Below are 27,182 nucleotides of genomic sequence, written 5' to 3'. Positions count from 1 at the left end.
TGCGTCATTCATCCCAACCTTCGTTGCACCTTCGTAGCATGAGAACTCTACAGTAAAAGGAATGGAAGGAGTCTTGTTCGCAGTTGCTCACCTTTCTCTTTATGAGTGCTAATCAAAAATTTCAAGTGCTTCATTTCTTTTACATATTAGAAAGCAGGTGCTTCAGTTGTACTGGAGGTTTGCAGGAACTGTTGGTAAAAAGAATGATTGCTAGGGAGAGTTATCTATCCCTCATAGGCAGCATCTTTCATATAGAAGAATGCACCATGTTGCTAAACTACAGAAATTTGAATCATCAGTATGAAAAGTAACTGTTCTAAGTAGCAAGAATCAAACATGCCCTCTAATGCAGGTTACATCAGAACTAATGTTTGCCAGAGTTTAAATTCTTTTAATTCCTAAATGGAAAGGGGGAAAAAAATCTTCCCTTAAATGAAGTACTTCATCCATAAAAGGCTGTAGGCTATTACTGTTGTCAGCTCCAGTGACAGAGTTTTGGCTAGCCTTTTTTTTATAACCAGAGGCTCATTAAAAGCGTTATGAGCATCTGAAGCCACCAACTTGTGAATTGTGTGAATGTCTAATTTTTGCATATCATAGTGAAGTAGAGAATTGCTGCAGAAAAATGTGGCAAAAACAATTTTGATATGAGCATGTTTGTGTTTTTTCTTGCTGCTTTGCAGAGACAGATAAGTAGTTGCCACACTGAACAGCTCTTCTGTTTTGCTTTGTTTTCCAGCTTGGGGTTAGGTGTCTCTCTAGGTAAGGTCTTTACATTGGATTGTAGCTTCTTTACACCTCTGAAAATAAGCACCTCTGAATATAGCCCATTGCTTTGTATTAACTTTATATAAGCTTACTTACTGTTGTCATAAGTAGCCCTGTATCTGAAGTAGGTGTTTTATGTTGTATTCTGTACTCATGGGTGGATCTAGGATTTTGAACAGGGGACTGCAGATAGCATGATACATCATCCCATATAACACAACACACATTTTTCTCCAGTTAAAAATGAATTAGATGCTTTACTAATATGCTAGGGGCATAGAGCTATACTATGTAGTTTTAAATTGCTGCAAAAACAAATATAACTTAATTGGAGTATGCATTAATTTGCTATAATGTATAAAAATGTAGGCAAAAAATAATCAAAAGGTGATGTTTCATTAGTCCTGTGTTCATTAGAGTTGCATGCATGTCTTTTTCAGATTCATAAAACAAAATCTAGCTTTCTTGAGCATCTCAGTAGTGCATCCAGTGCTTAATTGAAAGTTATTTCCATACCCGAGTTAATGATCACCTAAATTAATGTTTTTAGCCAGAGTTAAAAACAGTCTGCAGTGCTGTTAAATAGAAGCTACATTAGCAGGAGCAGCTAATAGCAGAATTGCTGAAGAAAGGATAGCTTGATTAGTAGAACAGCAAGACCTTTAAAAAGGAGAGAGGGTTGTTAACACCTGTGGAAGGGATGTTTAGAAGGAATCTGGTAGCTTACAATGATCCCTGATGTTAATTGACTCCCTCGCTGTTGCCTGAATAAAAATGCTGCTGCCACTGCTGTGCAGTTGTTTTTAAACTTTGGGTGGAGCAGGAACCAAAAGGGGCAGGGGGTGCAACTGCACCATTGCATCTCCCCCTGGATCCACCTGTATCTACTGAGCCCTGGAAATGCCATTCTGTTTACAGCCACAGCTTTAGGTTCTTCCCACTTGCCGTCACCTAACACAGCAAACTGAGAAAGAAGGACTCAGTCTTTTGAACTAACAGACAAAACAGTTCTTTGTTGCCGGTGGACTAGAGAGTGTTTTAATGGCCCTGATCTGGAGCTAATGTAGACTGGAATAGCCCCACGTAAGTCCAGCAGAGCTGTGCTTGTTTACACTGGCTAAAGATTTAGAGCTGTGTGTCCTCCTCATGCTTAATTTATAATTCAGGAGTTTATAGGAAGCATATTTTTGAACTAATTGTACATTAGAGTCTGAGTTGTGGTTTTGATTTAAGTAGGGGTTTTATCGCATACCTTGGCAGGGCTGAAAAGGCTGCCTTCGCATCTGTGACCTTTAGGCTTTGCTGCTGCCATAAAAACTTTAAGAAAAAAATGTCTAAAAAGTGAAGAAGCAGTGTTTAGTAAAAAGTGACCTGCCCCCTCTGCATTTTATATGAGTGCCCATTCAACTAACTTTGGGAGTGGGGTACCATGGAGTGATCTGAAGAGGGGAGAGGCCTCCTTGGTGGTTAGCATCAAAGGTAAATTGCAAAATAAGTGTAACATCTCTGAGTGGCCTTTTGGGGGTGGGGGATGTATATATATTTATATATTTAAATGGTGTATAAAGGTGATCTCATTCATTTCTCTTTCATGGAAAAAAAAAGTGTTTTTTTGGCTGCTTTTGTTGCATTTATAAATATCTGCACATAGATCTGTCTTCTGTATTTTGGAGAGCTTTGGCAGTCTTGGGGAGACCTGGAATGTAATTTCCCAGATGGTGATGGAAACCTGAGTTCTCATTTTATCAGCTCTGCCCAATTACAAGGAGAAAAGGACATTGGCTGAAGGAGCTGCATCTCAAGTTTCAAACCCAATCTCTGAGCTCGTGGTTGGATTCCAAAGGCTAGGTTTTCCAAAGCTCGTCTGAAAAAAAAACATGCGAAGGGCAGATATTTTTAATGGAAAATAAAAAGGAAAGAAAAGAAAGGAAAACCTTCTCTGGACATCTGTCTTAAAACATATGAGCAGTTGAGCATCCACACATTTATTTACATATTTATTTGCTGTGCTACTCAATTTGAAATTACTTCTGAGATTTTTCAGTTCCCTCTCCAAAGTTACTGTGGCTATGCAGGAGCCCAGCTATAAACTATAACTTGCTAATACTAAAGTGATGATGTTAGCCATAGGACACATTCAACAGAAGTGATTTAAAAAAAAATAAAAAATCCCAAGGCTCTTTCAGATTTTATTTTAGGATCAAAATACCTCACTGGAAAAATATTTAAAACTTTTCAAGCTTGCCAAATGTGTACACACACACACTTCCATAGAAGAGAATTACTGTTTTGGAATGTAACAAATTCTAATTACTCATCCTCTATACTCTTTTTTTTCAGGCCAGTTAATCACTTGAAAAACTGGGCCCAATCCTGGTTATATTTAGGTACAAGTTACTCATGGGAAACTACTAGGATGACATATGAGAATGAAATGACACTTGAGCTCAGTTGTTTGCAGAATCACTCTAAATCTGTAAAAATGAATGTCTTGTCTTACATTTCAACAATGGAGGCAAGAGGCAAATCCCTGTGTTGCACTATGAGAAAAATGGCAGCTTGTACAAGCAGAAATAGCTCTTGTATAGAAATTAGCTCAAACAATGGATTGCTCTTAGGTGGCTGCAGAAATGGTATTCACAAGTGAATATTGATCTGTAGCAGCTGGAGCATGAGTAATGGAGAACGGAAGGTACAATCTTGCATCAGTGTTATAGCCTGGCAAGCTTACAAGCAGCATTATTTTTATACTGCTTTTTCTTTTTTCAGTATAAAAAAAAGCCATACCATGATATTTTCTTAGTCAAATTTAATGCAAGCAAAAAATATGCATTCTTCTCAAGGTCAGATTGACATGGACCATGGGTTGGCTTTTTTAAAGCCTTCCTCAGTAGTACACAGCTCAGTCCCATTCTTAGGATCTTCTGAGCCTACTTTAACTTGACTAATTTCCTGCCATAGTAATGGTAAAGCATTTATAATACCTGTGTCTCTCTTGCTCTTTACTGGTGGCATGTTGTAGAGGGAGATTTAATAGGATACTTTGTGGCTGTGATGTGCATGATTGTCAGAATAGATGTTTTTGTGGACCTGTTTGGAAAGTTGTCTACAAATACAGAAACTTGAAGGCCTGGGGCGGTGCCCTCCTCATCTATATTCCTATATAGCTATGTATAGGTTTGATAAGAAATACAGCCTTCTCTTAGAAAAATAGCTGAACTGGTTTCTTAGCATTTTACTATGTGCAAGCCAAATTCCTGACACCCTGCATTCTGCCTTATCGCAGATAGCAGAGAGCTGAAGATGCAGAGAGCATTTTCTATGGAGGATGCTTTTGATTCACTTCATCTTTCTTATTTTCATCACAGCGTTTTGCATGTGATGTTCCTCTTTTTGCTCCTCATTGCCAGTGCTTTCTCATGGGGGTTCTTGAATTAGTTAATGAAAATAATATATGGTAAATCCAGGAAACTTTTTACAGTTAAATGTGCTTACACAAGAAATGTCAGAACTGAGCTGAAATAAATTATGAGGTGTGATACCTGTGAGCTGAAGAGATGGGTAGAGAGCAGGCCCCTTTCTCTGTAATCGGAGATTTGAAACCTTTTGGCATAAACTTTTACCTTCCATCTATCATGAGCAAAATGTTCCATGATTTGGTATTTCATGGATTTATTGTCAGGAAACTATTGTCTGCCTGGAATGGCTCACTGCATAACCCAGTCTTGAATTGTTTTTAATAGGAACTTGCGTCTAGAATGTGTTAAGATCATTTGCTGAGCTGGTTTCCCTGAAGAAACACAAAAGCAAATATTTATCTCTCTAAAATGAGCGGTGTGTTCCCCTGCCACCACTCTTTTTTTTTTTTTTTTTTTTTAGCAGAGAGAGTTCTGAGAGTGAATGAGTGACTGTGGCAGGGCCCTTAGGGTACCTGCCAATTTAAGAGGTCAGGCAGCCTGCGGAGCTGCCAGCAGGTGTGCGCCAGAGCTGATGGGGAGCCAGATAACCCAGGAAGCCAGCAGGTGAGGCTAGACTTGGTAGAGGGAGTCATCTGACTCAGGAGGAAGGCTGGGCTTAGAGCAGGTATAACCCCAGGCATGGAGAGAAACCCAGTAGTAACATCTGGGAGCCTGCTGAGTGAACATCCCCTCAGCAGGGTGGCTGCAGCTTCAGAAGGTCAGCATGGAGGGCAACACCTAAAGCAGCCTGGAGATTTGGGTAGGAGCTATGGGGCTGGAGGAGGTTCCTAGGGACCCAGGCTCGGGTCTGGGTGAGCTCAGAGCAAGGGGCTCAGTGCAGAAGACCTATTGTGAGTCCAGAGCGAGAGGCATAAGATGTATTGTGAAGCCTGGGGGAGTCCAGATTGAGGGGCTCAATGTAGAAGACTGATGTGGGATCTAGGTGAAGCCCAGGGAGAGGGGATCAGTGTATAAGACCTGTTTTGGGCCTCAGGTCAGCCCAGAAACAGGGGCAGAGAGCCTAGGAGACCTGCTGAGGAGCTTGAGGGAGTGGACCTGTGAGTGAGGGTGGGCTGGTAGGTTGGAGAACTGACCCCAGGAGGATCTCGCTGGCCTGGAGGGGCCTGGAGTTCTCAACTGACCCGAGGTGGGGCCAGGGCCTGGGTTTGGCCAAAGGTCCAGGTGGGGCCACTGCCAGAGAAGAAGGGGTCAAAGAAACAGGCCCAGAGTGAGAATGGCTGGAACAGGGCCATCAGATGTAAAGGAAGGTCTGAGACAGTGCTGAGACGAGGGGGCCCAGAGGTAGGAGAGCCAGGGCCGAAGGTGGTTTGGAAGGAGGAGAGAGCTGACCCCAGATGAGAGCTGCATGAGAGCCAACAAGACCAGATTCTGAGAGAGAGAAATCTGGGGCCAAGGGAGCCCCAAGGGGTGGCATCAGTAAGGGGCCAAGGAACTTGTAGCCAGGTTGGACAGGGACAGCATAGCTCTGGGGGTGGAGGCAAGGGTCTAAGCTGGCCAGGGGTATAACCGAAGACTGCACCTTACTTGAGTTTGGGATCATGGTGATGGGACTACCTGTGGCGAAGCAGCCCCTAGAAAGTCCCACCAGTGCCAAACCCAAGGGAAGGGCAAATCTGGGACACCCTAAAATCCCAGCCCCCATTGCCTTGCAGGTTGAGGTTACCTCTTGGCAGGAAAAGGCTAGGAGAGCATACCCTGGAATAAAAGCAGGGGCAGGACCAGATGATCCAGAAGTGCAGGGTTTAGATTTATGAGGGTTTAGATTTACGAGGCCAGTCCTGGCATCACTGAAATCCATAGCAAAACTTCCATTGACTTCCCTAGGGCCAGCATTTGGTCCACGGGATGGGCTGAGCAGAACGAGCAACAGTGTACTGTCCCACATAATAGGGACGGAGAGAGAGAAGGCAAATAAGTGAATATAGTCAGAATAGGAAGTGAAGGCATAGGCATGTAGCAGGCAGGGGAAGGGAGGGCTTTTATGCAAAGGTCTGTAGTAAGGAAGGAAACAGCTGACATAGACAGATGGGTTAGGTTGGGGGGAAATAATACTGGGCAGTGAAACAGATGACAGAAGGCCTCAGGAAGGAAAACTCAAAAGAGAAAAATCCTCAGATACAAAGGAATCACTCTGAGAAGTTTATCTTCGCAAATGGAGAATTGTTGCCAAAAAAACCATAGTACGAAAATGTATGCAAATTATATCACCATTATCATATTAGTTGAAATGAGGCAACGCAGAAGAAATCATTACTGGCTAACAGGGGCGTAGATTGTTCAGAGGAGAGCTTCCAAAGGCTGTGGATGGAGAGGGAGGAGTGGCATTGTATGCAGAGAGGTAAGGAAGAGTTATAGAGTCTAAAGTGAAATACTGGTAAGACAAACTTGGTATAGCCTAATTCATACAATGAAGCGAAGGAACACAGAATTAAAAATGCTGCTGGAAAGAACATATGTTGGAAAAGGAAAGATCAACTTCTCCAGGTGTAAACTGAGGCATACTAAGTAGAGGAAATAAATCTGCCAGTAAGCTTGTAAACATGATAGAAAGATGCCTTGTTCATATAATACAAACTGAGAATAAGGAAAAGTGCTTAGCTGAGCTAAGAGCAGAAAAGCAGAGTCCTACAAGTCTTCCATGTGCTGAGCTCCCATTTACTTCAGGAAGATTTTGGTATAAAGAGATCACAAGCTTGGTCCCAAGAGCTTATCATATTTACAAGAGGTGCAGTGGTGAATTATTCTAGGAAGTAAAAAATGACAGCATTTAGAGGAAAAATCTGGACAGAGTTCTGGCTGTATGAATTTGGAATAAACACTTGAAGTAGACGAGATGAGACCGTGAAAATTGAAAGTGTTCAGGGATCCATATGCCAATGTTTCCCCAAGGTTTTGTGTGTGCTGACAGTAGTAAATACAGTAGGAGTAACATAGGAATGGAGAAAACTATTCAGTCTTAATCTGATGGGGTTTATTTCCAAGCAGTGTAACATAGGATATTCTTCTGGCTTTTCCTCAGGCGAGATCCCAAGCTCAGCTACGACATCAAATGGCTGAAGAGAGCAAAGGAGAATACTCATCCATTCTTCAGAAGTTTAACCATGAGCAACATGAACATTATTACACACACATACCAAACATCTTCCAGGTGAGATCTTTGATACTGGGGCTCTTGCGAGGGGAGAAGAGAGGATAAGATCTCTTGTTACCTACAAGGAAGGGCAACCAGTAGGTTTAATTATATGACGCCAGCTCATTGCTCTCCAGCAGTCTCAGCACTGCATTATCAAAGAGCAGCCTTGACGCATCAAACCATGAAGTAGTTACTCTCTTTTAGTGACAGTTTCTATTCCTGGGATTTCATAGAGAAGTTGTGCTGCTTCAGTTGTTATTCTATTGCAGTTGCACTGGGAGTAGGAGGAAGGGAGAAGGGGAGATTGTAACTTGTTCAAAATGTTTACCAGCTGCTCAGAAGTTATTCATGTTTGTGCAGCAAACAGGCATTTTCCCATTCAAACATTTAAACTTCTTAGAAGATCTTCCCTTTAGTTTCATGGTACTTTAAGGTGGTGGTGGTGGTAGTAGTAGTAGTAGTAGTAATAATAATAATAATAATAAAAACATCCCCAGGCTATGTATAAACTTCATACAGTGCCTTACAGAATTAATCTTTTATCGTTGGCATTGCATTTGGTTTTGGTAAGGAAACCTTTGCCTTCTCCAGTGGTTTATTTCAAGTGTTAAAATGACATTTACTTTTTAAAAGAATGATATCAGTGTGTTCTTTCCTTTAATTGTTTTATTTTTCTGTTGCTCTTGGTTGGGTCAAGGTTTAACAGGAAAATGGTATGGATTCTTCCTGGTAGCCAGTGTCATATCAGGTTATATGATGCCACACAAAACATGCATCCTTGATTCATGTCCTCTGGATACACTTTCTGCATCCTTTTGTAATCCATCATAACAGGAATATGCAACCTCCACTTTTCCTGTGTTCTAAACCAGAAGTCCTTGGATTTGATACTTGGAGATCCTTGGCACCACATATAGAGAACAATAAAATACCTGGTTTAAACAACATAATGTGATGTGTAGAGGCAATCTGGACAACTAGTGTCTCATTTCTCAAAAGTTTGAGGTTTTTAACTTTTGTTTACAATCTTTGTGGAATTCAGGTGAAAATTTTTTCAAAATGTTTCACAAAGAATGAGAGAGAGAGAGAGAGAGAATTTATCTTTATAGGAATTTCGTTCTGGACCTGGAAAACTTCCTTAGCAACATTTTTATCAGGATCCATATAATTCCACTTCTTCAGTTTTGACAAATGAGCATTTTCCAACAAGAAATGTTCATTGCAAAATTACCAACTACTGCTTGTAACAAAGAGACTACTCTTTGACCGGCCCTTCAGTCTTTGTTTTCCTGGATTTTAAGTCATATTTAAATTACTTTATTTAAAAGGAGTTGCTGTATGGCAGGAAGAAATTGGTTGAAACAGTGGTGTAACTCAATGTTTGATCACAATGATATGTAATGTTTTAGAAAATACAAGACATGGAGGAAAGGAGGATAGTGAGACTAGGTGAATCCATGAAGACCTTCTCCGAAATCGACCGCCAGGTGATCCCCATCATTGGGAAGTGTCTGGATGGAATAACAAAGGCGGCTGAATCGATTGATCAGCAAAATGTAAGTGTTGCATTGTTGAACCTTGTTTTCTGCATTGACATTTGTGGGTCACCTTTAAGCCCCAGGCCTAGATCTCTTGTGCTGTGTTCTGGATGATCACAGAACAAAAGCGACGGTTCTTCCACCAAATGACTTACAATCTGCTGCTCTGTGAAGAAACAATGAACACAAAACTGAAATCCAATTAGAGCACAGAAAAGGATCCTTTGTCATAGGTTCATTAAGGATAGGTCTATTCCTAAGGCCTGTTTTAAAATATAAATGCTAGATGCTTTGTCTTGTTGAAGCAAAAATTCTGTTCCTCTTGTAGATGTGTTTGTTTAGTAAGATTTTGCATACTGTCATTTGCCTTTTAACGAATAAGTTTTCTTTGTCAAATGTACTCCTTTAATGTTCATTCTAGGGATTTGGTTTGGTGCATCCTTTTGATAGGATCCTATCTTTTAAAGACTTGATTATTTGTAAATAGACTTCTGCAAACCACATTTTTAGATGATAGGCCAGACCAGTCCTTCTGTGGTAAAGAGTTTATTCTACTCTAGCTTTCCAATGGAACCAAAAATCAAATGGAACATTACAGAAATATGTTTGTTTTAGTTATTCTGTTAATTATGGAAGCACTAAACATGTTGTATGTGCAGATTTGTATGTCTGTCCAGCTTTCTTCAATGTATATATTCACCTTTGTTCTGTTAGTCTGGATCCTTCAATTTGCAGATGAGCACTGGGGGATTTTAATTTCTGAACATCACTCTGATAAGGAGTTTGGTTGTGCTTCCTGTTGCACAGGCAGCACAAGAGCAGATCTGTTTTCTGTCTAGTTGAGAATGCAGTGCTCCCACACTCCGTTGGTAAATGAAGTCTCCATCTGCTTTTCAGCTCTTTTTTCATGGATCACATCAGTGCTTCAAATACAAACAGCATGTGTATTGCTCACTGTTTGAATTTCCCCATATGTCTTGTTCACTGGACCCTTCTAAGCTTTTCATTGCTCAGAGCCTGGATATTGCAGTTAATTGGTTGCAGAGGCCTAAGGGTGATGTTTCAGAATATAACTTTCTGCTCAGCACTCGCCAGCTCCCACTGACAGTTTCTTAGGAGATGACGGAAACAGAAAGAAAAAGTGACGGTTGTTGTTTCTTCTTTGGTGGTATTTTAGGTACTGCTGGGACATCATCAGTACAATGTACTTTTGTTATGGTGCTAACCTGGAAGATATGTATGCACTGTGGAGAGCCAGCCCAGGCTTACGCACTGCTCAAACCCTTAAATGAAGCCATAGATAGAATATAAATGAGGAATAGGCTAGCCCTGTGCAGACAGCTAAAGTTAACCCTCAAATTGATGTTACATACATGTCATTTTGAGGATATATCATATTTTGAGTGCATGCAGATGTTTTAATGTTAAATGGGTAACTGAGCTTTCTGTTACAGAAGACTCATGAAACACACTCACGTTTCAAGCGTTGAAAATGGCAGTTGCTAGAAATGCCACTGGAGTGAGAATGTGTTTATATTTAACAAACCTTGCTTAATGTTCCACACCTCATCACAATGGAACAATCACAAAATATTTAACAAACTTTCTATGCACTTAAAAGGCTCCACTTGCTTCTTAAATGGGTTCCTTGCACAAAAGGAGGACACAGACATTATGGGTATTTTTCTGCTACATTATCCCTTCCAAGGATCAGCCTGAAACCTTCCACCCTAGAACTTTAGTTAACTTGGGAGAAACAAAAATGTTTTTAGCCTTTAATAGTCTTCTTTTTCCCTCAAAATTCATTTGAAATTTGTGAAGTTACATAGTCATTTGAAAAATAGGGCAGAGTAACGAGAAATGCATGAAAAAGCATCTTTTTCTTTTGTTAATACAAAGCTTATAAGTACAAGGAGCTTCTGAAATTAGAAAAATGCTCCCAGCTCTATCTTGATCTGGTCTGTATTGTTTAAAGCGAGGAAACTATAAAAGCAAATTATCACAAGGAGGCGGGAGAAATTGGGGAATATGTCTCGCAAAGGAATAATAAAGCTGTAAAATAAGGTATTGGGGAAGGTAGTTGGAACTGAAAGTCTGTCCGTGTCCGAAGCGTCACGTAGCTATATGTTTGTGGAAGGAAGGAATAATGTTGGGTGGGATGCGGTAGAGCAGGAAGGTATGGTTAAAATGCAGCAAACAAGGGCAGGGCCCTTGGATGCAGTGGGCTTTTCCTGTTAAAAGGTCGTATGTCCTGCTGCAGATATGCAGTCTAAATCTTTTGCTTTGCTCATGCTCATGTAGCCAGATTATCTGGTTAACTGTATTACCTCTGGGGCCCTGTACAGACGTAACATGCTTTGACAACAGTAGCTGGCCCCTGTACTGCCTGGCCCCTGTGTCTGCAGGTTGTGTGTTCTGACGCTTTCTTGCAAAACCTTCAGCATCAGCAATCTTAGTAGCTTACTATTAGATATGTCTTTCTCTGAGCGCAAAGAAACTAGTATGCAACGGCAGCCTGAATAGCCTACCTAGCTTCAGGCTGGATTTAGCTTTGGGAATGAGCCAGCACAGGTCAGATTCAAACAAAGCAGAGTGCATTGAAAAGTGCTGATAATGCAGATGGCATGTGGTTAAATGAATACAAACAAGACCCAAACCTGCCCTGGCAGGGAGAAGAAACAGTCTAGCTTTGTGCAAGACACTGGGCTTTCCCATAGGGAACCAGACTGGGAAAAGCCCTTTGGTTTTTGAGCCTAGGTTGCACTCAGGTTACACTTTCAAGTTTTCCCCCAACCTTTAAGCCTAGAAATTTTTGTTTAAATGACTGCAGACAGTCTCCTATAATAATGTGACTTCAGGATCTGGCTCTTCATGCAAAACAACCAACAGTACGATGCTGACAGAAGATTACAGCAAAAGTAGATGACACTGCAGCTACCTGCTGTAAAAAATATCACACAGTAAATTTCAGATGGAAGACTGGAAGGACTTCGAAGATGTATAAATCCTTCTTCCTTGATACTAGGATATTAAAGATTGATGGTAAAGCTATTACTGGAACTATTTTAGCAGTATTAAACAATGCTTTGCATCATCTTCAGTGAACTTCATATGTGGATCTCCAAGTCCTTTTATCAAATACAGGTTTTTAACAGAAATTCAGGTTTTTAACTGAAATCTACTACATGCAGTATTGCTCAGTACACTCAGTACTGAAACTTTTCCCACAGCATCCAAGAAACACTAAATGTATAGTGCTAAAATTGTACTGTACCAATAATAAGAAAGCATTAGAATTGTGTTATATTTCACTAACTTACTGAAAACACAATTTTGTGAATTCCTTAGGAAGTGCCACAGTTGTGTTTGCATGGTGTGTAGTAATACTTAGTGCTTGCATTATACCTTTCCTCACTGGATGTCTGAATATATATTAAATGCCTTATACAAGCCACAGAGGGAGTCATATGAGTGCTAGGATTAGAATTCAGGAACTCCTGCCTTCTAGTTCTTTGTACGCTCCATTAGAGTCTTGTCTGTTCTTCTGGTCTAGGTATACCCAAGTAGAATCAGTAATAGTTATTTATTCAATTTATATGCCTCCCTTCCCAACAAAGGCACAGGGAGGCTTACAGTAGAAAACAGAATAACTTAAAAAAAAAATAGAAGAGTGACAAGAGGACCACAACAGTTTAAAGGGGAACTAGAATATCAAGATAAAACGGAGAACCCCTAAACAGCATCTCATCTTAGTTTTGTTTGGTGAGTGCTTGCCCAGATAGGAAGGTCTTGCTTACAATGTTTCCGAAAGGCGTCCAGGCTCAAGCTTGGACTTGTCTTTCCTGCTAAGGTGGTACTTCATGCATCAGTATGTCATTCATGTCTTCCTTTCCATCTACAAACTGATGACTGGGAAGCATTACATATAGTCATCCTGGGTTAGAATAGCCAAAATGGGACCATTAAAAATATGTTGCTATCAACATTTGCGTTAAGGAAACCTCTGCTGTGGAGAGGCCAAGCCATTTATTACCTGCATTCTGCCAGGTGTGATAGACATGCTGCTGTACGGTAAAATAAAAATGCTTGAGTTCTCATCTTTGACTAATGGATTTCTAGAGACTGACAGGTTCAAAAGCTGAAAGAGTTCCAAGCAGAACTTGAATGTCCTTGCCTGTTGCCCTCTTCTTTAGTTCCGAAAGAGAGCTGAGGATTTCTTGCAAGTCCTCTGAAAAAAACACCTTTGTTTCATTTCATAATATGATGTTAAAAACTGACAGGGTATATTGGATAGATTTAATATTTTATGACAATTTAGCTGCAAAGAAAGCAAGAAGCTTGTCTGTTGCCCAGATGCAGCCCTGCCAATTTTTCATTCTTAGTTATGCCACTTGAAAAAAGTAGTATACTTGCTCAAGATTGAATTCTGTCTTTGCTAAAGCATTCCCATCAAAAGATCAATGGGAGCAGCACACATTTATCTGAGAATAGAATCTGAGCCTGTATTTCTAGAATTCTTACAAAGCTTGCTGCTTTTCCACTCTTTTAAAAAAAAAAATATTTCTAATAAAGCAGAGGACATGTTTGCAAGAGTAAGCCACAGTGACTGTTAAGTGAACCTGGATGGAATTTGCCTCTGCAAGCTCTGGCAGCAGATAAAATTAATTTGTTATGGACTTTTGAGTTCCTGTTATGACATTATCTTTTTCTGATATATAAAGAGAAATAGTTATTTTTAGCCCCATTGTAGGGAAAGGAAGCTTTGACTATATAGAAAGAATACTGTATAATTAAAGGAGAAGAAATTAAAAGTTCATAAAGATGAAATGATATATACTAGTATGGAATGTAACATGTATGGGTTTAATTTATGTATTTTTAATTTTTAACTCCTTCCCCCCTGTGGCTCTTACTTTCACACCTAAATGATACCTTTAATTAGATGTTTAAAATTAGGGACGTTTTAGTATCACATTACAGTTTAAGGTTTGTGGAGGAGATGTACCGAAACGCCTGCCAAAGTAATAAGCCTATGTGTTATTAATTTTCAGCAGGCTACTTGCTTCAAAATCCCTTTTAAAAGCTTGTGAAAATCTTTCCCTGTACCTTGCTTTTGCTTAATCCATCCTGGTCTCTGACTGCATGCATATCCTCTGAGACATCCTTGAGATGGTCTTTTATAAACAAATATGAACAAAAGTAATGAAATATGGTCAAAGCAGCGAGGTCAGCCTTCACTTTCAATTGCTCCTGTTAAACAGTGTTCCTAACGTCAGTGGCTGAGTCCTTTATGCGCTATGGTGCAATATCTCTAATGCTCTTGGAAAGAGAATGTATATATGATGTAAAATGAGGACTTGCTTCCCAGGAAAGGCTGCTAGATGATAGGTATGTTGGGAAGAGTATTGAGGGGGCTGGAGTGGGGAGTATTTTTTTTCATTTATTCTGTGCTTCTGAATATAACACATACCCTGTTTTGGAAGGCTCCAAGAAGGAAAAAAGGTCAGACCTAACCTGGCACGCTGGTGCTAAGACCATGCTCGTGGTCCCAGATTTAGCGCACAATCCCAGATTTGGCATTCTGGGTCTGACCTGACACAGCTCCAGAGCCAGCACGCAGGGTTGTACCCTAGCTGTTTGCTAAGTCATGCCTGGTGCCCTGGCCCCACACAGACCAGCTCTGCATGCCAGCCTGATCTGGTGTATGGTCTGGGAGAGGAGCTCCTTTTGCATCTGGAAATTTGGCACCTAATGGAGGGGGCAGAAGCTGTGGTAGCATGAATTGCTATGGCTGCCACCGTTCTCCCTTTCTCCCTCCCACCAAATTTCTAGACCCATAGGGAGCCCTTTTCTTCTCACATGATACCCCAAATTTCCCCAGTTTTTTGTGGGGGGAGGGGAGGAGTGCATGCTATATGTCAGAAGTTGGCAACCCTCGGGACATGGGTCAGTGCATGGCATGCAAAGGCATTTTGCTTGGCACGTGCACCTAAGGGGGGAACGTGGGGGAGCTGCAAGAGGCCCAATTCTTGTTCTAACAGTGCAGCCCTGGCCCCTTCCTCGCCATCTGCCTTGAGGTGTGCTTGCACCCACATCTGGCAGTGAACTGGGCCATGGTTCTGCAGACCCTGGTGCAGCTGCTTGCAGCCTCTCTGCCGCCTGCTGCAAGCAGCCCAAGCTCTATGGTGGGCAGCAGGGGCCTGCCCAGAGCCTGGGTCGGCTGTGGCAGGCAGCCAGGATGCTGCGCTAGGGTCTGCGAAGCTCTGGCCCAGCTCATTCCTGGTGGCAGATGCACGTGCACCTTGGGGCAGATGGTGGGGAAGGGGTTGGGGCTGTGCTGCCACAGCAAGGATCAGGCCCCTGGCAGCTCCCCCACCTCCGCCACTGGCACGCCAACATTTTACAAGTCGAGGTTGTGGGTGTTTTGGGCACTCTGTCCAAAAATGTTGCCGACCCCTGCTATATGTGAAAATGTATGGTAATGTTTTCTGTGTTTGAAGCTTATGTTCAGCTGATTGGTCTCAGACAACCTGATGAATGGTTTTCATCTTGATGCTAGATTAAAATGCATTTACCTTACTGCTATACCTGATGCTGAAACCACCCATCAAAATCTGTTACATTTGTAGTTCCAACTAGCAAGCATGTTATGCATCAATCAGTTGTTATCTGTCAGTACATAGGTAACATAATTGCATATAGTATGTGGCTAACGTGCGACTTGACAGACTTCCAGTTTAGACAGGATAGCACTCTACTTTTCATGGCACCATAAGACTAATTAACATTAAAGTTGTTTCTCATTAATAGAGCAGATGGGCTTTACCGTCACTGTAGAGTTCCATTGTATCAGTAACCATAGTCTTTGTCCAGCAAGTTCATATGTGTACTGGATCTATTTCAGGATTCGCAGTTGGTAATAGAAGCCTTTAAATCAGGGTTCGAACCTCCGGGAGATATCGACTTCGAGGATTTCACTCAGCCAATGAAGCGCACTGTCTCTGAATCCAGCCTTTCCAATTCCAGAGGGGATGGAAAATCTGAGCCCAAGTTTGGTGGCAAATCGAAGGGCAAGTTATGGCCATTCATCAAGAAAAATAAGGTACTGACTTCCAGTTTTCAGCTCAGCGTTAGTAGATTTACTAGCCAGTAACTTCTGTCTTGTTTTAAAAGTCCTGGCAAGTAAGATTTTATTTTATTTTTTTAAAGAATTTATGTTGCAGAAAGCTAATAGCTGTCCTGGTAGGTGTTTTGTTGTAGTTTTCTTTTTAATTTTGTTTTATTTTCAAAATATTTTTTTTCCTGTATAATTTTAAATGCTGTTGCTGCTTATTGATTTATTTACTTTTTAGTTGTCATGTCTTTTGCCATGGCCATTTCTGTTTTCTAATTCAAAGCGGGGATTGTATTCACTTCTGGAATGCTACGCGTGCTAACTAACATCATTACTTTGGGGCGGCTTTATTACAGTGTCACTCTTCTGACACTCCTAAAACTCTCCGTGCTTCTTTGCATTACTGTTTCAGTGGGTGCAGTGGCTGGGGAGGCTGGGAATGGGGATTTGCGATAACTCATCCTTTCTCGGTACAACTAATTGAGCCTCTACAATGCAGTTGACTTTTTTTAAGCTCACGCTAACTTTGTATCCATTAAACCCGTTTTCTTTTCATTGTTGTATTTTATATCATAATGCATGGCCATGTTTACCTGGGGTTCTCAGAAGGTGTCAGAGTGATGGGACAAAGCTTGTTCACAGCTATGCCACTACAGTCAAGAGTGAGACCTCTGATCTGATCTCATCCTCTTTGCTCTGCCTCTTAATTTGACCCTTTATGTTGATGGCAGAGTGAGTGGAAAGAGCTACCAAATCATAAAGGGGCACTTGTATTGTACTGGTGTAAGTGACCATTTAAAACACAGGGCAAGGGAGAATCAGGCTGTCTGACTGGAAGCAGAATTGGGCCTAATGCCTCCATTGCATTTGTTTATAGCATAAAATTACAGCATCATTTTAAAAAGCTAAGAACTCGAGCAGCATGATTTGAAAGAAGTAAGAAATGAGCCTTCTTGTTTTCTGGATAATAGAAATACCTCTGGGCACTAAGGTACCTTCCTTATTGGGCCTGTGTCCACATATGCAGTTGGAAAAATCTGTCCATATGCATTATTTTGACCTGCCCACAGAATTAGTACAGGGGAACTTGTGTAGCATTTGCATGGAAGAGTCTGCATGAGCTTTCTGTCAGATACTTGGTGTTGCTTTTTTGTTGCGTTACTAACCCACCCATTTTCTCATATTCTTCTTTTAACGCAAGTCTTAAACGTTCCTTTTCCCCTTCTTTGTTGAACCATGGCTTTTAAATATTTAATTATTTAATTGTTTTTTTCTGGATGTTCAGATATTGTTTTTGATGCTTATTTTCGTTTTGTGTTTTATCTTTTTATTTTGGTTTTTATTCTGTCACTTCTCCATCTCTTATACGTAGCTTATGTCCCTTTTAACATCCCCCCATCAGCCCCCTCCTCCTCCCCCTGCCTCTGCCTCACCCTCTGCTGTTCCCAACGGCCCCCAGTCTCCCAAGCAGCAAAAGGAACCCCTCTCCCATCGCTTCAACGAGTTCATGACCTCCAAACCCAAAATCCACTGCTTCAGGAGCCTAAAGCGCGGGGTAAGTTCTCCTCTGGATACCTCTCTCTCTCTCTTTCTCTCTCTCTCGCGCTTTTATTGCATGTTCTGTTATGTAAAAACTCGTTTTGTTTTGTGAATGGACCCATTGTGTTTTACCATAACATGCAGACGAATCCAAGGAATATGAGACTGTCAAGTCTTTTGTAGTCAAAACCCCACAATGAAACCACAAAAACGCAGCCCTGTTTGAAATGACCCATAGCTTTGGAATTAGATGTTGCTTGAGTGTTCCAAATTAGGGAAGGAGCAATTTAGCAACACTCCCTGGATCTGTATGCTTTAGTGGACTTTGGGGGCATGTCTGTGGGAAGGGAACTGTAAAATTCCAAGGGTTACTACAGACCTGACACTTTTATATTTAAGCATTTGCTACCCTCTGCCTCTTTGCATTTCTACCTCTGCTTCAGGGGGTCTTCTGCTTTATAAAGTGGACTCATTGGAATAATAGTGTGAATAGCGCGATACTGTTTTTACAAAGGAATGTCAAACTCCAGGACTGTGAGATCGGGCAGAATACAGACAAGAACGCCCCAGGTTCAGTGAGAGGTAGTCAGGCACTATGTAAAACAGGTGCGTCAAGTCTGTGGTCACAGCTAAAAGGTCTTTGTCTGTCGCACTGTGAGTAGCATGAGTTTCTTTGGAAGGGTTGTGTCGGGCTTCTGTTTTGGAGACCGATCCAGACAGGCAGCCAGCTCTTGCAACTGCCTCTGATATCAGTTTCTCTAAGATTCAGGCCTTTCATAGCAAGCGTGGTGTCTTAAGAGCAGAAGAGAAAACAGGTGAAGTGAGAAGCTGAAATTTCCCCTGGTTGGTAATGTATGTAATCAGCTCAGAACTAAAGCAAGTCCCTCCTCAGGTGTGCCTGGTTCACTTGGGAACCTGGCTCTGATGGGGAGCAGAATCTACTGTCCCCACTGGATTGGTAATTAGTATTGACTTTGAAGCTTTAGAGCTGATGCATCCCCAGAGCCAAACTGCACAAAGTGGTCTTTCAGGAGCGCATAAAGATTTCACTTCATAAGTTATAGAAATACTAAATAATCAGATTCCCGGTGACATGCTCTGCGCACTTGTCTGATGTTCTGGGTACCAACACACATTTCATATTTACACCTGGATTTGTGCCTAATTAGATGAGTCAGATGTGTTGAAGCTACCCTTTAAAAAATAGAAAGGCCAAATAAAAAGGAAAAACATTTCCTCATCTTTTTCCCATTTATTTTTGTTTTCCTCCTTGGCATTTAAAAATAAATTCAATTAAAAACCCTGCTCTGGTGACAGCAGTTAGCAGTTTTCTGCTCTGGATGTCTAAGCACAAAGTGGAAAGAGAGAAATCAGGCACAGAGGAAACCCAGGGAGAGTTTGCTTAAGATCATACAGTGAGCCAGGGCACCGCTGGGGAAAAATTCAGGGCTCCTGACTCCCCTTAGCTGTTTTGTTTTAGACTGCTGCCTCCCTCAGTATAGTGGCACACACAGTTGCAGACCGCTGTTTCCAGACACTTTTTTTCTGGATGTTTCCCATTTAGCTTCCAGATTCTGCTAGATTCTGAACTAATCTAGTTCAGAATCTAATCTAGTTGGGAGTCGGACTCGATGATCTATTGAGGTCCCTTCCGACCCTAACATCTATGAATCTATGAATCTATAACTTTCCTCCTCAGCAGCAGGAGTTGCACGGTTTATACTGTGTATGTAAGAACTTCATCAGCCTATGTGCATGGGGTTTTAAAGCATACGAGCTCTTTAAATAGCTATGGTGTAAAGCTGCTTTGTGGTGCTGCTGCTTTGCATTGTTCCAGCAGCGCCAAGAGCCTATGAAGCAGTCGCAGCTTGTCCTGGGAGTTTTGCCTCCAGATAGATCAGTACTCCAGATGGTGCTGTCGGTCCTACGCTCCTGTTCTGGCTGCTGGTTTAGAGGATGTGCCAGGGATGAGGGGAGGAATGGTTCTTTCCTGCCTGACATATTGGGCCTTTTGGGGTCATTGGCAGCAGACAGAAACTGGAGCCTTGAAGCTGCTCTAACTTATTCCAGGCAGCTAGCCCAAGTAGCTTAAAGCCACCATTGCACCATCCTCTCCCAAGGACACTCCTCAGCCCAAGGCAGGAGCCTGGGCTAAGGCATACATGTGTACATGGATGCTGACATTTATAAAGCTGTCCACACACAGCCTCCTAGTTAGACAGAGAGAGAGAAATATATAAAGACTAGAGTAAACTGTCCACACGTGGACATGAGACAACAGGCCCGAACCTCTAGTACTTGCGTCAGGAGTCCTTGCTCATGTGATTTCAGTGGCCAGCTTGCTGACCCCGTGCTGAAGTTTGTAAACTGGGGTTTGGGGCATTTACATTGAAATGTATTCTTGCTGATGGCCTTCTATATTTGGTTTTGGTAACTTTAAAACAGCATGCTTAAGGGGGTATTTTCCTTCCTTCTGAAACAAAAAGACAGCATTTTTGCTTTTCCAACATGTGCTAAAAAGCAGATAGCACCAGATGGCCTTTGTTTATTAGGTAGTTTCCTTTAGGATTGTTTTCTTTTTTAAGCATAGTAAAACAGTATAGAAAGATGCTATAACTATTTGAGATTCTTTAGGGAAAACTGTAACAGTAAGAAAGCAACTAGTTAAAAAGGGCCAAATCCTGCTGTTCCTAGGGACTCCTATTGATAATCTGGCCCACTTATTATAGTTACCTACCTCTCAAAGCAGTGTTTGGCAAACAGAGTAAATGATGAAAAATGGAATCCCTTTAAGTATGCGAAAGAGGGATTTAATTCCTTATCAGGGAACTACCAAGAAACAACTTGTGATTCAAAAGAGGACTAATACAATCAGTTTCCCCATCAGAAACCACTGGGAATCTGAAAGCTTCAGTTGCCAGAATCTTGGTTCTGTAAACGAATCTCTTCCTTCCGCCACAAAATTACAGAACTTGCCACTCAACAACATTTCCTAGTGACTTATGATGAGGAAGCTTATTTTTTCCGTTCTGCTTTGCAGCAGAGAACTAGGGGCCTTGTACCAGAGAGCTTCCCACAGACAGCCTTCACAGCAGTGCAGTCTGATGGTCTGTCTTGTGTTAAGGAGCATCTTATTCCATGGGCAGCTCCATTGATTTAAACAGGGAGCATTCAGAGACTAAAGCACTATTTTGCATGGATAGCATATATCACAGTCTGGTCCTCTGAGAGCCAGAAACAGCACCATTCACTGGACAATGTTGTCAAACAAGGGTTGGGTATCTTCAACTTAGTGTAAATGTGTTTTTATTATTTCACATCATAAAAAAGTACCATGGGCACTGCACAAGTATATGTTTGTAATGTACATATACTTATCCTTTAAATATTTGGCTCTGGAAGCAATTATGACTAATTGCTTCACACACTGTACTGAAGAATTACTTTTATACATTGATCAAATGACAGCTCTAATACCCCCTCACTGAGTTCACAGGCATATGGTGTATACTATATCGTTTTCAATTGGAATGAAGGCTGGAGTAATGATAAAAAGCTTTCTCAAGAATCACTCTAATTACCCACTGGTATATTTAATGTAAAAAGAGAAAGGAAAGAAAAAAGTCTCTCTAGGCCTTGTTAAACCTTTGGGCATGTTTCTCTCTTTCACATCCTTTTGTTGTTAACTACCAGGAGTTTGTGTGTAAACATGTATTTTTCCCTGTTTGATTCATTCAGCAAAGCCTTAAGTGAGCGTGCAGAGCATCATGCTTTTTTCTAGCAGGGGCAAATTCAGAGCATTTACTCTATATGCAAATACAGAAGAAAGGAGACGGGCTGCTCTGACAGGCTCCAGCGTTTATTGAATTGATATTTCACAGGTCCTACATGGCAAGACTTACTGATAGAAATGTTGTGGTCTCCATAATGCTGGAGGTCAGAGCAGATTATCGTAAACATCAATTCTGGCCTTAAAATCCTGTTAGTGTAAAGCTAACACATGAGTATAATTGGCCCGTATTAGTGCAGATACAGTCTTACCCAGGCACTCACCTGTAGCACAGACTGGCTTCAGCCCTGTCTCTGCATGGGACTGCAGCTGGATGAGAATATGGGCCCATATTCATACTGCTTTTATAGTATGATATTACAAGGCCTGCCTGCCCTGCAATTACTTTCCTTCATCCAGAATTGAATAGCACCTGAATTGACATGCGACAGGGGAGCACTGATGTTACAAATGCCGGGCAGAGGGGTTGCTGAAGAAATGGGAATAGAGAAGGTGGGAGAAGTTAGCTATATTGAAGAAGGCTTTTATCAGCAAACAGCAATGTTGATGAGAAGCAATGGTTAGAAAGGAAATACAGGAAATCAAAAGGACAGTGCGATTTAATGGATATTTGGCAAAACAAACCCAAATATTTCATTTGTTCCATGAATGCCTGGCTCTTGCTCAGAGAAGAAATGCATTCCCATTCCTCCCCAAATGTCTTGCAATGAAGTCTGTCCACCATAGACATTTAAATATTACTTGTAGATTATTTAGTTACCCTAATCAACAAAAGCCAGATTCTGTCATCTTTATTCATATGGTGTGATTCTGCAGGGCCCAATACAGCTTCTGCTAGAAACATTTGGAAAGATTCACACTGATTTCAGTGAGAGTTAATTCTGAATTCCCTCTTTACTTGCGTGGTAGCAGGCAACTCAGTGTGAGCTAGTCTGGTAGAATCTGCACCTTCAGATCAACCAAAAGGTGCAATCTGCACGTTAATGGGCACTTGGGACAAATAAATCTCCACTCAGATAATACTTAAATGCAATATTTAGATATTCATTAAATTCTAGTAATTTTTGCAAGAAGTTTTTATTTAGCACAAGACAGTATACTGCACAGGGGCTGGGAGTAATAACTCCAAGTCCAGTAAAGAAAAGGCAGAGAAAACCACCAGTGAATAATAAAATAAGTGGTATAGAGTACTCGTTCTGTGCGCGGCCTGTTTTTTATGCTTCCAAACTAGGGATTCCTTGAACCCTCCCTGGGAAATGAATAGAAGTTCAAAGAATGACTCTGCAGCAGACGTTCGGTTAGTCAAAAAGGGTTTCCATTTGCATCCATAGATTAGCGCTGACTGAAAATCTTAGTCTGACTTAAATAACATACAAGTATTTTCCAGCGCTGTATCTTGCCCGTTTCTGTGGTTTTCTAATAATATTTTTCTATTTTCTGCAAAGTTGTGGTCTCCCCTTTTGCTGTGATAGACCCCTACAGCAGAAGAAATGGTTAGCATAAGGAAACCTGTGAATCAAATCCATACATGGTGCTGTCATTAAACTAGCAACTGAGAGAACATGGTTTATTTAATGATTTTAGTGATAGTCATCTGAAGGTGTTATGTGCAACAATGATAACTTTTAAGAAGTCCTTCAGAAGTATTATATTTTAAACGATTATGGCCCTGTAGGGAAGTTTAAGCCAAAAAATACAGGAAAAAAGAGAGAAAAACAGGAACCACTTACATAACTCATACTTTCATTTATGCTTGGCTCTGCCTTTTCAAATGTCATTTTGAGGTCAGAAAAGCTCATCTTTAGTTGATATTGATTTGTGTATTTTCCTTTATTTTACAATTGTTGTGGCAATAGCACAAGCTTTTTATTTAAAGGAAAACTCTTCTAAAACTAACATCCAGGGGTAGAACTTATACCGTTGACTCCTTTTGCTTAGTATTCTGCAGGTGTGCATTGCTTCTCTTTTATTAACTTAAACAGGGCATCATGAAATAAAAAACCCCAAAGTCAGGAATATGACTGGGATCAGCCGAATGCCACTCCCCAAGCCATTCCACTGAACACAATCGAAAGATTTTTGTGGTTTCCTTTTTAGTGGAAGTTGTTGACTTTGTTACAGTATAGCTGTAATTGCCATTGCACCAATGACCATGTTTCCTTGATCATCTTGTCTCTCCTCTGTGACACATTGTGTGCTGTTCTCGTTGACACACCACCTTAACTGTCACTCTGCCTGGGTGAATATTATTTCATTAGTGTGATATGCAGAGTCAGCAAACCAGAAAAATAACTCCATTCCCTGCCCTTGGGAATACTTGTTCTTTAAATGCATCACCTGTGCCAAGACCGGTTTTTAAGAAGTGTTAATTTATTCCAGCCTGAACAAAGTCTGGTTTCTAAATTGGCATGTTTACACTAGCCTTGAAATGTATGGAGCTAGTTAACTTTCTTGCCTAAAGAATACGATCCCTCTGTACTTTCTTTACACCTTGCAGGTTCCTATCAGTATGCTGAAGGGCTGATTAAATTTTGAGCTATCTTTTTTGCTGTAGAAACAGTAAATGTAGAGGTTTTCTTATTAGCTTCCCCTCTAACGAATGTGTGTTTTCTCTTGCTGACTCGCCAGCAGACTCAGTCTGCGTATTTTCACAAAGAACACATGAAGAGGACTTTAGGGAAACCCACGTGTGCCCTTGAGGCTAGGGACTATGTTGTAAGTTTGTGTATGGTGTGACCTACCCATACCAGTTGCTGCACGGTCGCTAACCCCACTTACAACGCTGCAAGAGGGTGCTTCGGTGGAAATACACTTTGCAAAAGGTGTAGGGCAGCTGCCAGTTCAGGGAGAGGAGTGCTGTGACTTACTGGCAGAAATGACAGAGACACCTGTCGGTCATGGGAAAGCTGAAATTGGCTTTTCTCAGTGCAAGGAATTTAGACTACCGTGGAACCCACCTAAAATGAGCGTGCTATAATGAGGAAAGCAGGATAGAGTTCCTAAATTATTTTAGCGCTTTGCCATGTAATAACCATAAGAGGGAGTAGATCTGGAGGCTCACCTTTGCTTTTGAGTTACTCTGCACGAAAAGTGTGGGCAGAGGGTTCCACAACATTTGGTCAAAATGATCTTTTTGGTTCTTTGTAAATATTGCCCTGGTCGTGGAGAATGGCGGCCCATCCATGCGAGTGCCATTGTGCTGTGGTACACGTAGTGCTTTTACATAGAGCTTGAAATTAGGCTGCCATCCTCACTAAAGCTTCCCTGTTGTCCATGGGGTCAAGAGCTGCGACTTCTAAACATGATGCCGAGAGAAAGCAGAATGGGAGACGAGATTGTTCCAGGATCAGAGATAAAACAATTTACTCTTTGATACTGTAGAAGCCCAGTGGTTTATTTCAATCCCCAGTCTTTTTGTAAGTGAGGTTAGTGTCCGTGACTGTCCAATAACACATGGACTTGCTGGCTTTCATGCTCTCTCATGTGTTATTGAAGCTTGTGGCTCTTAGGCTCTTCATTGTTCCCCGCAAAGCTAAGTTAGATCAGTCTTAAACTGGCAGCTTGGGAAGGATTTGCTCCTTGCATTTTCTAGAAATGTAACTATTGAATCCTTTAAAGGAAAGTTCAGTCTCCCAAGATGCGAGCAAATCTCCAGCTATGCAAACCCGACAGAATCGGTGAAAAAGTAGTCACCTAGTGAATGCATTTAATACAGATTTAATTTTGATCTGCTTTAGATGTACAGCAATTGAATCTCTGCTGTATAATTATCAGTACTTTCCAAAGACAGAAAGCTTTGAATATGCCTTTAATTTCAGCATTTCATTGTTTTCCGTCTGTTTACCATCCATTTGAATCTCTACCGCTTTGTTATTCATGCTGTATATAACAATGCCTGGTGACCTTTTTTGGGATGTTATTAATAAAGTTTCTGGTTTTTGCAGTAATTAACAACATAAGTATTCAACATATAATTCCTTAACATTTGCTGAATTTACAGCAAAAGAATAGTTTTAATGCTGATAACTCTGGCTGTAGTTTAGCTTTTAAAGTGAGTAGTGTTTAGAATGTAGCGCATGTAGCATACATACATTTGTGCCTTATAGAGTGCTTTGTAGGTAAATATTTTTCCTGCACCATAAGTGTTGTCTGTATCTGCATATAAGGATTTTGACTCGTGCTGACCATGTCTATGCTAAAGTTCACAGGAATGCTAAAGCAATTACCCAAAGAAAGGCTGCCTAGACTGAATGTTCTTCATCAAGATATTTAGTCTGTTCCTCTTTCCATTTGAATAATAATTCCTCTTCCTTCAAAAAGGGATTGTTTCTGTTTGATCATTTCAAGGTCCTCCTCGCAGCGTGAGTTGAATCCTATAGTGCACTGTGGCTGGTAGCATATTTTTATTTTTGGGTTGATTTGAGTGCCGGGGAAGAAGGTAGCCTGTTATATTGCTGCAGTATTGGGATTCAGAATGAATTCAGGTGAAATGCAGTATCATTTGTTTTTAGACCATATTTTTTGCTTCAGTGCTTCTCCTGTTTTTATTCTAAACTATAGTTAGATTCTGCCAATTGACCTTTCTATATACAAGGTTGTATTTTAAAGACTAAATAGAAATCACCTTTTAATCTCAAAAAGATCAGACCTGAGTTTCCAGTGTCCCACTGTCTTTACATTAGAAAAAGCACTATTCTTTAATACTAGAGCTAAAACCAGAATATCTGGTAGCATATTAAAGACCAGAACACAATGTGCAGTACACTGCCTGCTTTAATTGCATGTGATTTTTTTTTAATGGAAAGATAATCTGTATTTTAAGATTTCTGGGTATCTCACGGTGTTAAAGATATATTTTTGCATCCCACCAGGCCTTTTCTGCTTTGGAACAGAGAAAAGAGAAAATGTAAATACAGTTTTGGGACTAGTGTTTTGTTGCATTCAAGCCATTACACGCAGCGGGTAATTTGGGTGGGCAGCTGCCTGTGTGAATTTGTTCATTTGCCAGTTTCTGTGACCTTGCAGCTCTGTTGAAGAGGACTACATGCATAAGGGAAGCAGGACAGGGGCATCTGTTTTAATCTGGTATTAAAACAGATGCATCACACTTGTAGGGCCAGTAGTGTACAGAGTAACTGAATGCTAGATAATCCATTGGCTGCTCACAAGAAAAGAGAGTAGCCTTTGGGAAACCAGATCAGATATCTCATTTAAGAATTTTGCATATCAACTGTTAGAGTGGTCATGGAGATAGAAGTGAGAAATCATACCTGGAAATAACTGGGTAAAAAATAAGGGAGATAGTTTTTTTTTCTTTTGTCCTTTTTTGCTTTGATCTTGTATGACTTCACAACTTCAGCAAGTATGAGCGCACTCATATATGGATAGGAATCTGCAAAGAATGTCCCGGGTTCCACAGAACGTGGCAGAGGTGGCTACCCGGAGGATACCTTCCTTTTGTAATTGAAGGCATCAGTATGGTAGTAAGGGTTGGTGTGTAGTGTTTCACTTCAAAAAGTGGCTACATTTCAGCACATCCTCAGGGAGGAATGAGGTGACCCAATTAGTAATGTATATAAAGCACTCTGTTCTTTCCTGCATAGAGGGTTTACTTAATGCAAGGAGCTACTGCTGCCTTAGACACTGAAACTAAGCCAGCCCGTGTCACATTTTCATTTGCAATGCCAAAGCAAACCTGAAGAGGTACAATGTGTTTTCTTTTTGTTTCCACTAATAAAAAGGCAGCTGAATGGTACCATTTGGCCCCATCTTGTGAACTTTTGCACAGATCTGTTACAAGTGTTACCCATTTCCACGTACC

At 41.0% G+C, this 27,182-nt stretch overlaps 1 protein-coding gene across 12 annotated transcripts in view; it reads left to right on the top strand.

Moving 5' to 3' along the window:
• Positions 1–27,182, top strand: part of FNBP1 (formin binding protein 1) — a 136,984-nt gene that overhangs the window by 88,727 nt on the left and 21,075 nt on the right. For 7 of the 12 annotated variants that reach the window (XM_019500996.2, XM_019500992.2, XM_019500995.2 and 4 more), the window contains 4 exons: positions 7,267–7,395; positions 8,790–8,936; positions 15,823–16,020; positions 17,405–17,587. In XM_019500996.2, coding sequence (XP_019356541.2) covers positions 7,267–7,395; positions 8,790–8,936; positions 15,823–16,020; positions 17,405–17,587 — 657 coding nt within the window. The remainder of the gene's footprint in view (positions 1–7,266; positions 7,396–8,789; positions 8,937–15,822; positions 16,021–17,404; positions 17,588–27,182) is intronic. The other 5 variants (XM_059715620.1, XM_019501002.2, XM_059715621.1 and 2 more) reach the window with 2 other exon arrangements.

Source organism: Alligator mississippiensis, chromosome 12, assembly GCF_030867095.1.
Source record: "Alligator mississippiensis isolate rAllMis1 chromosome 12, rAllMis1, whole genome shotgun sequence".
NCBI classification, from domain to species: domain Eukaryota; kingdom Metazoa; phylum Chordata; order Crocodylia; family Alligatoridae; genus Alligator; species Alligator mississippiensis.
This window is presented reverse-complemented; position numbering and strand designations above follow the sequence as displayed.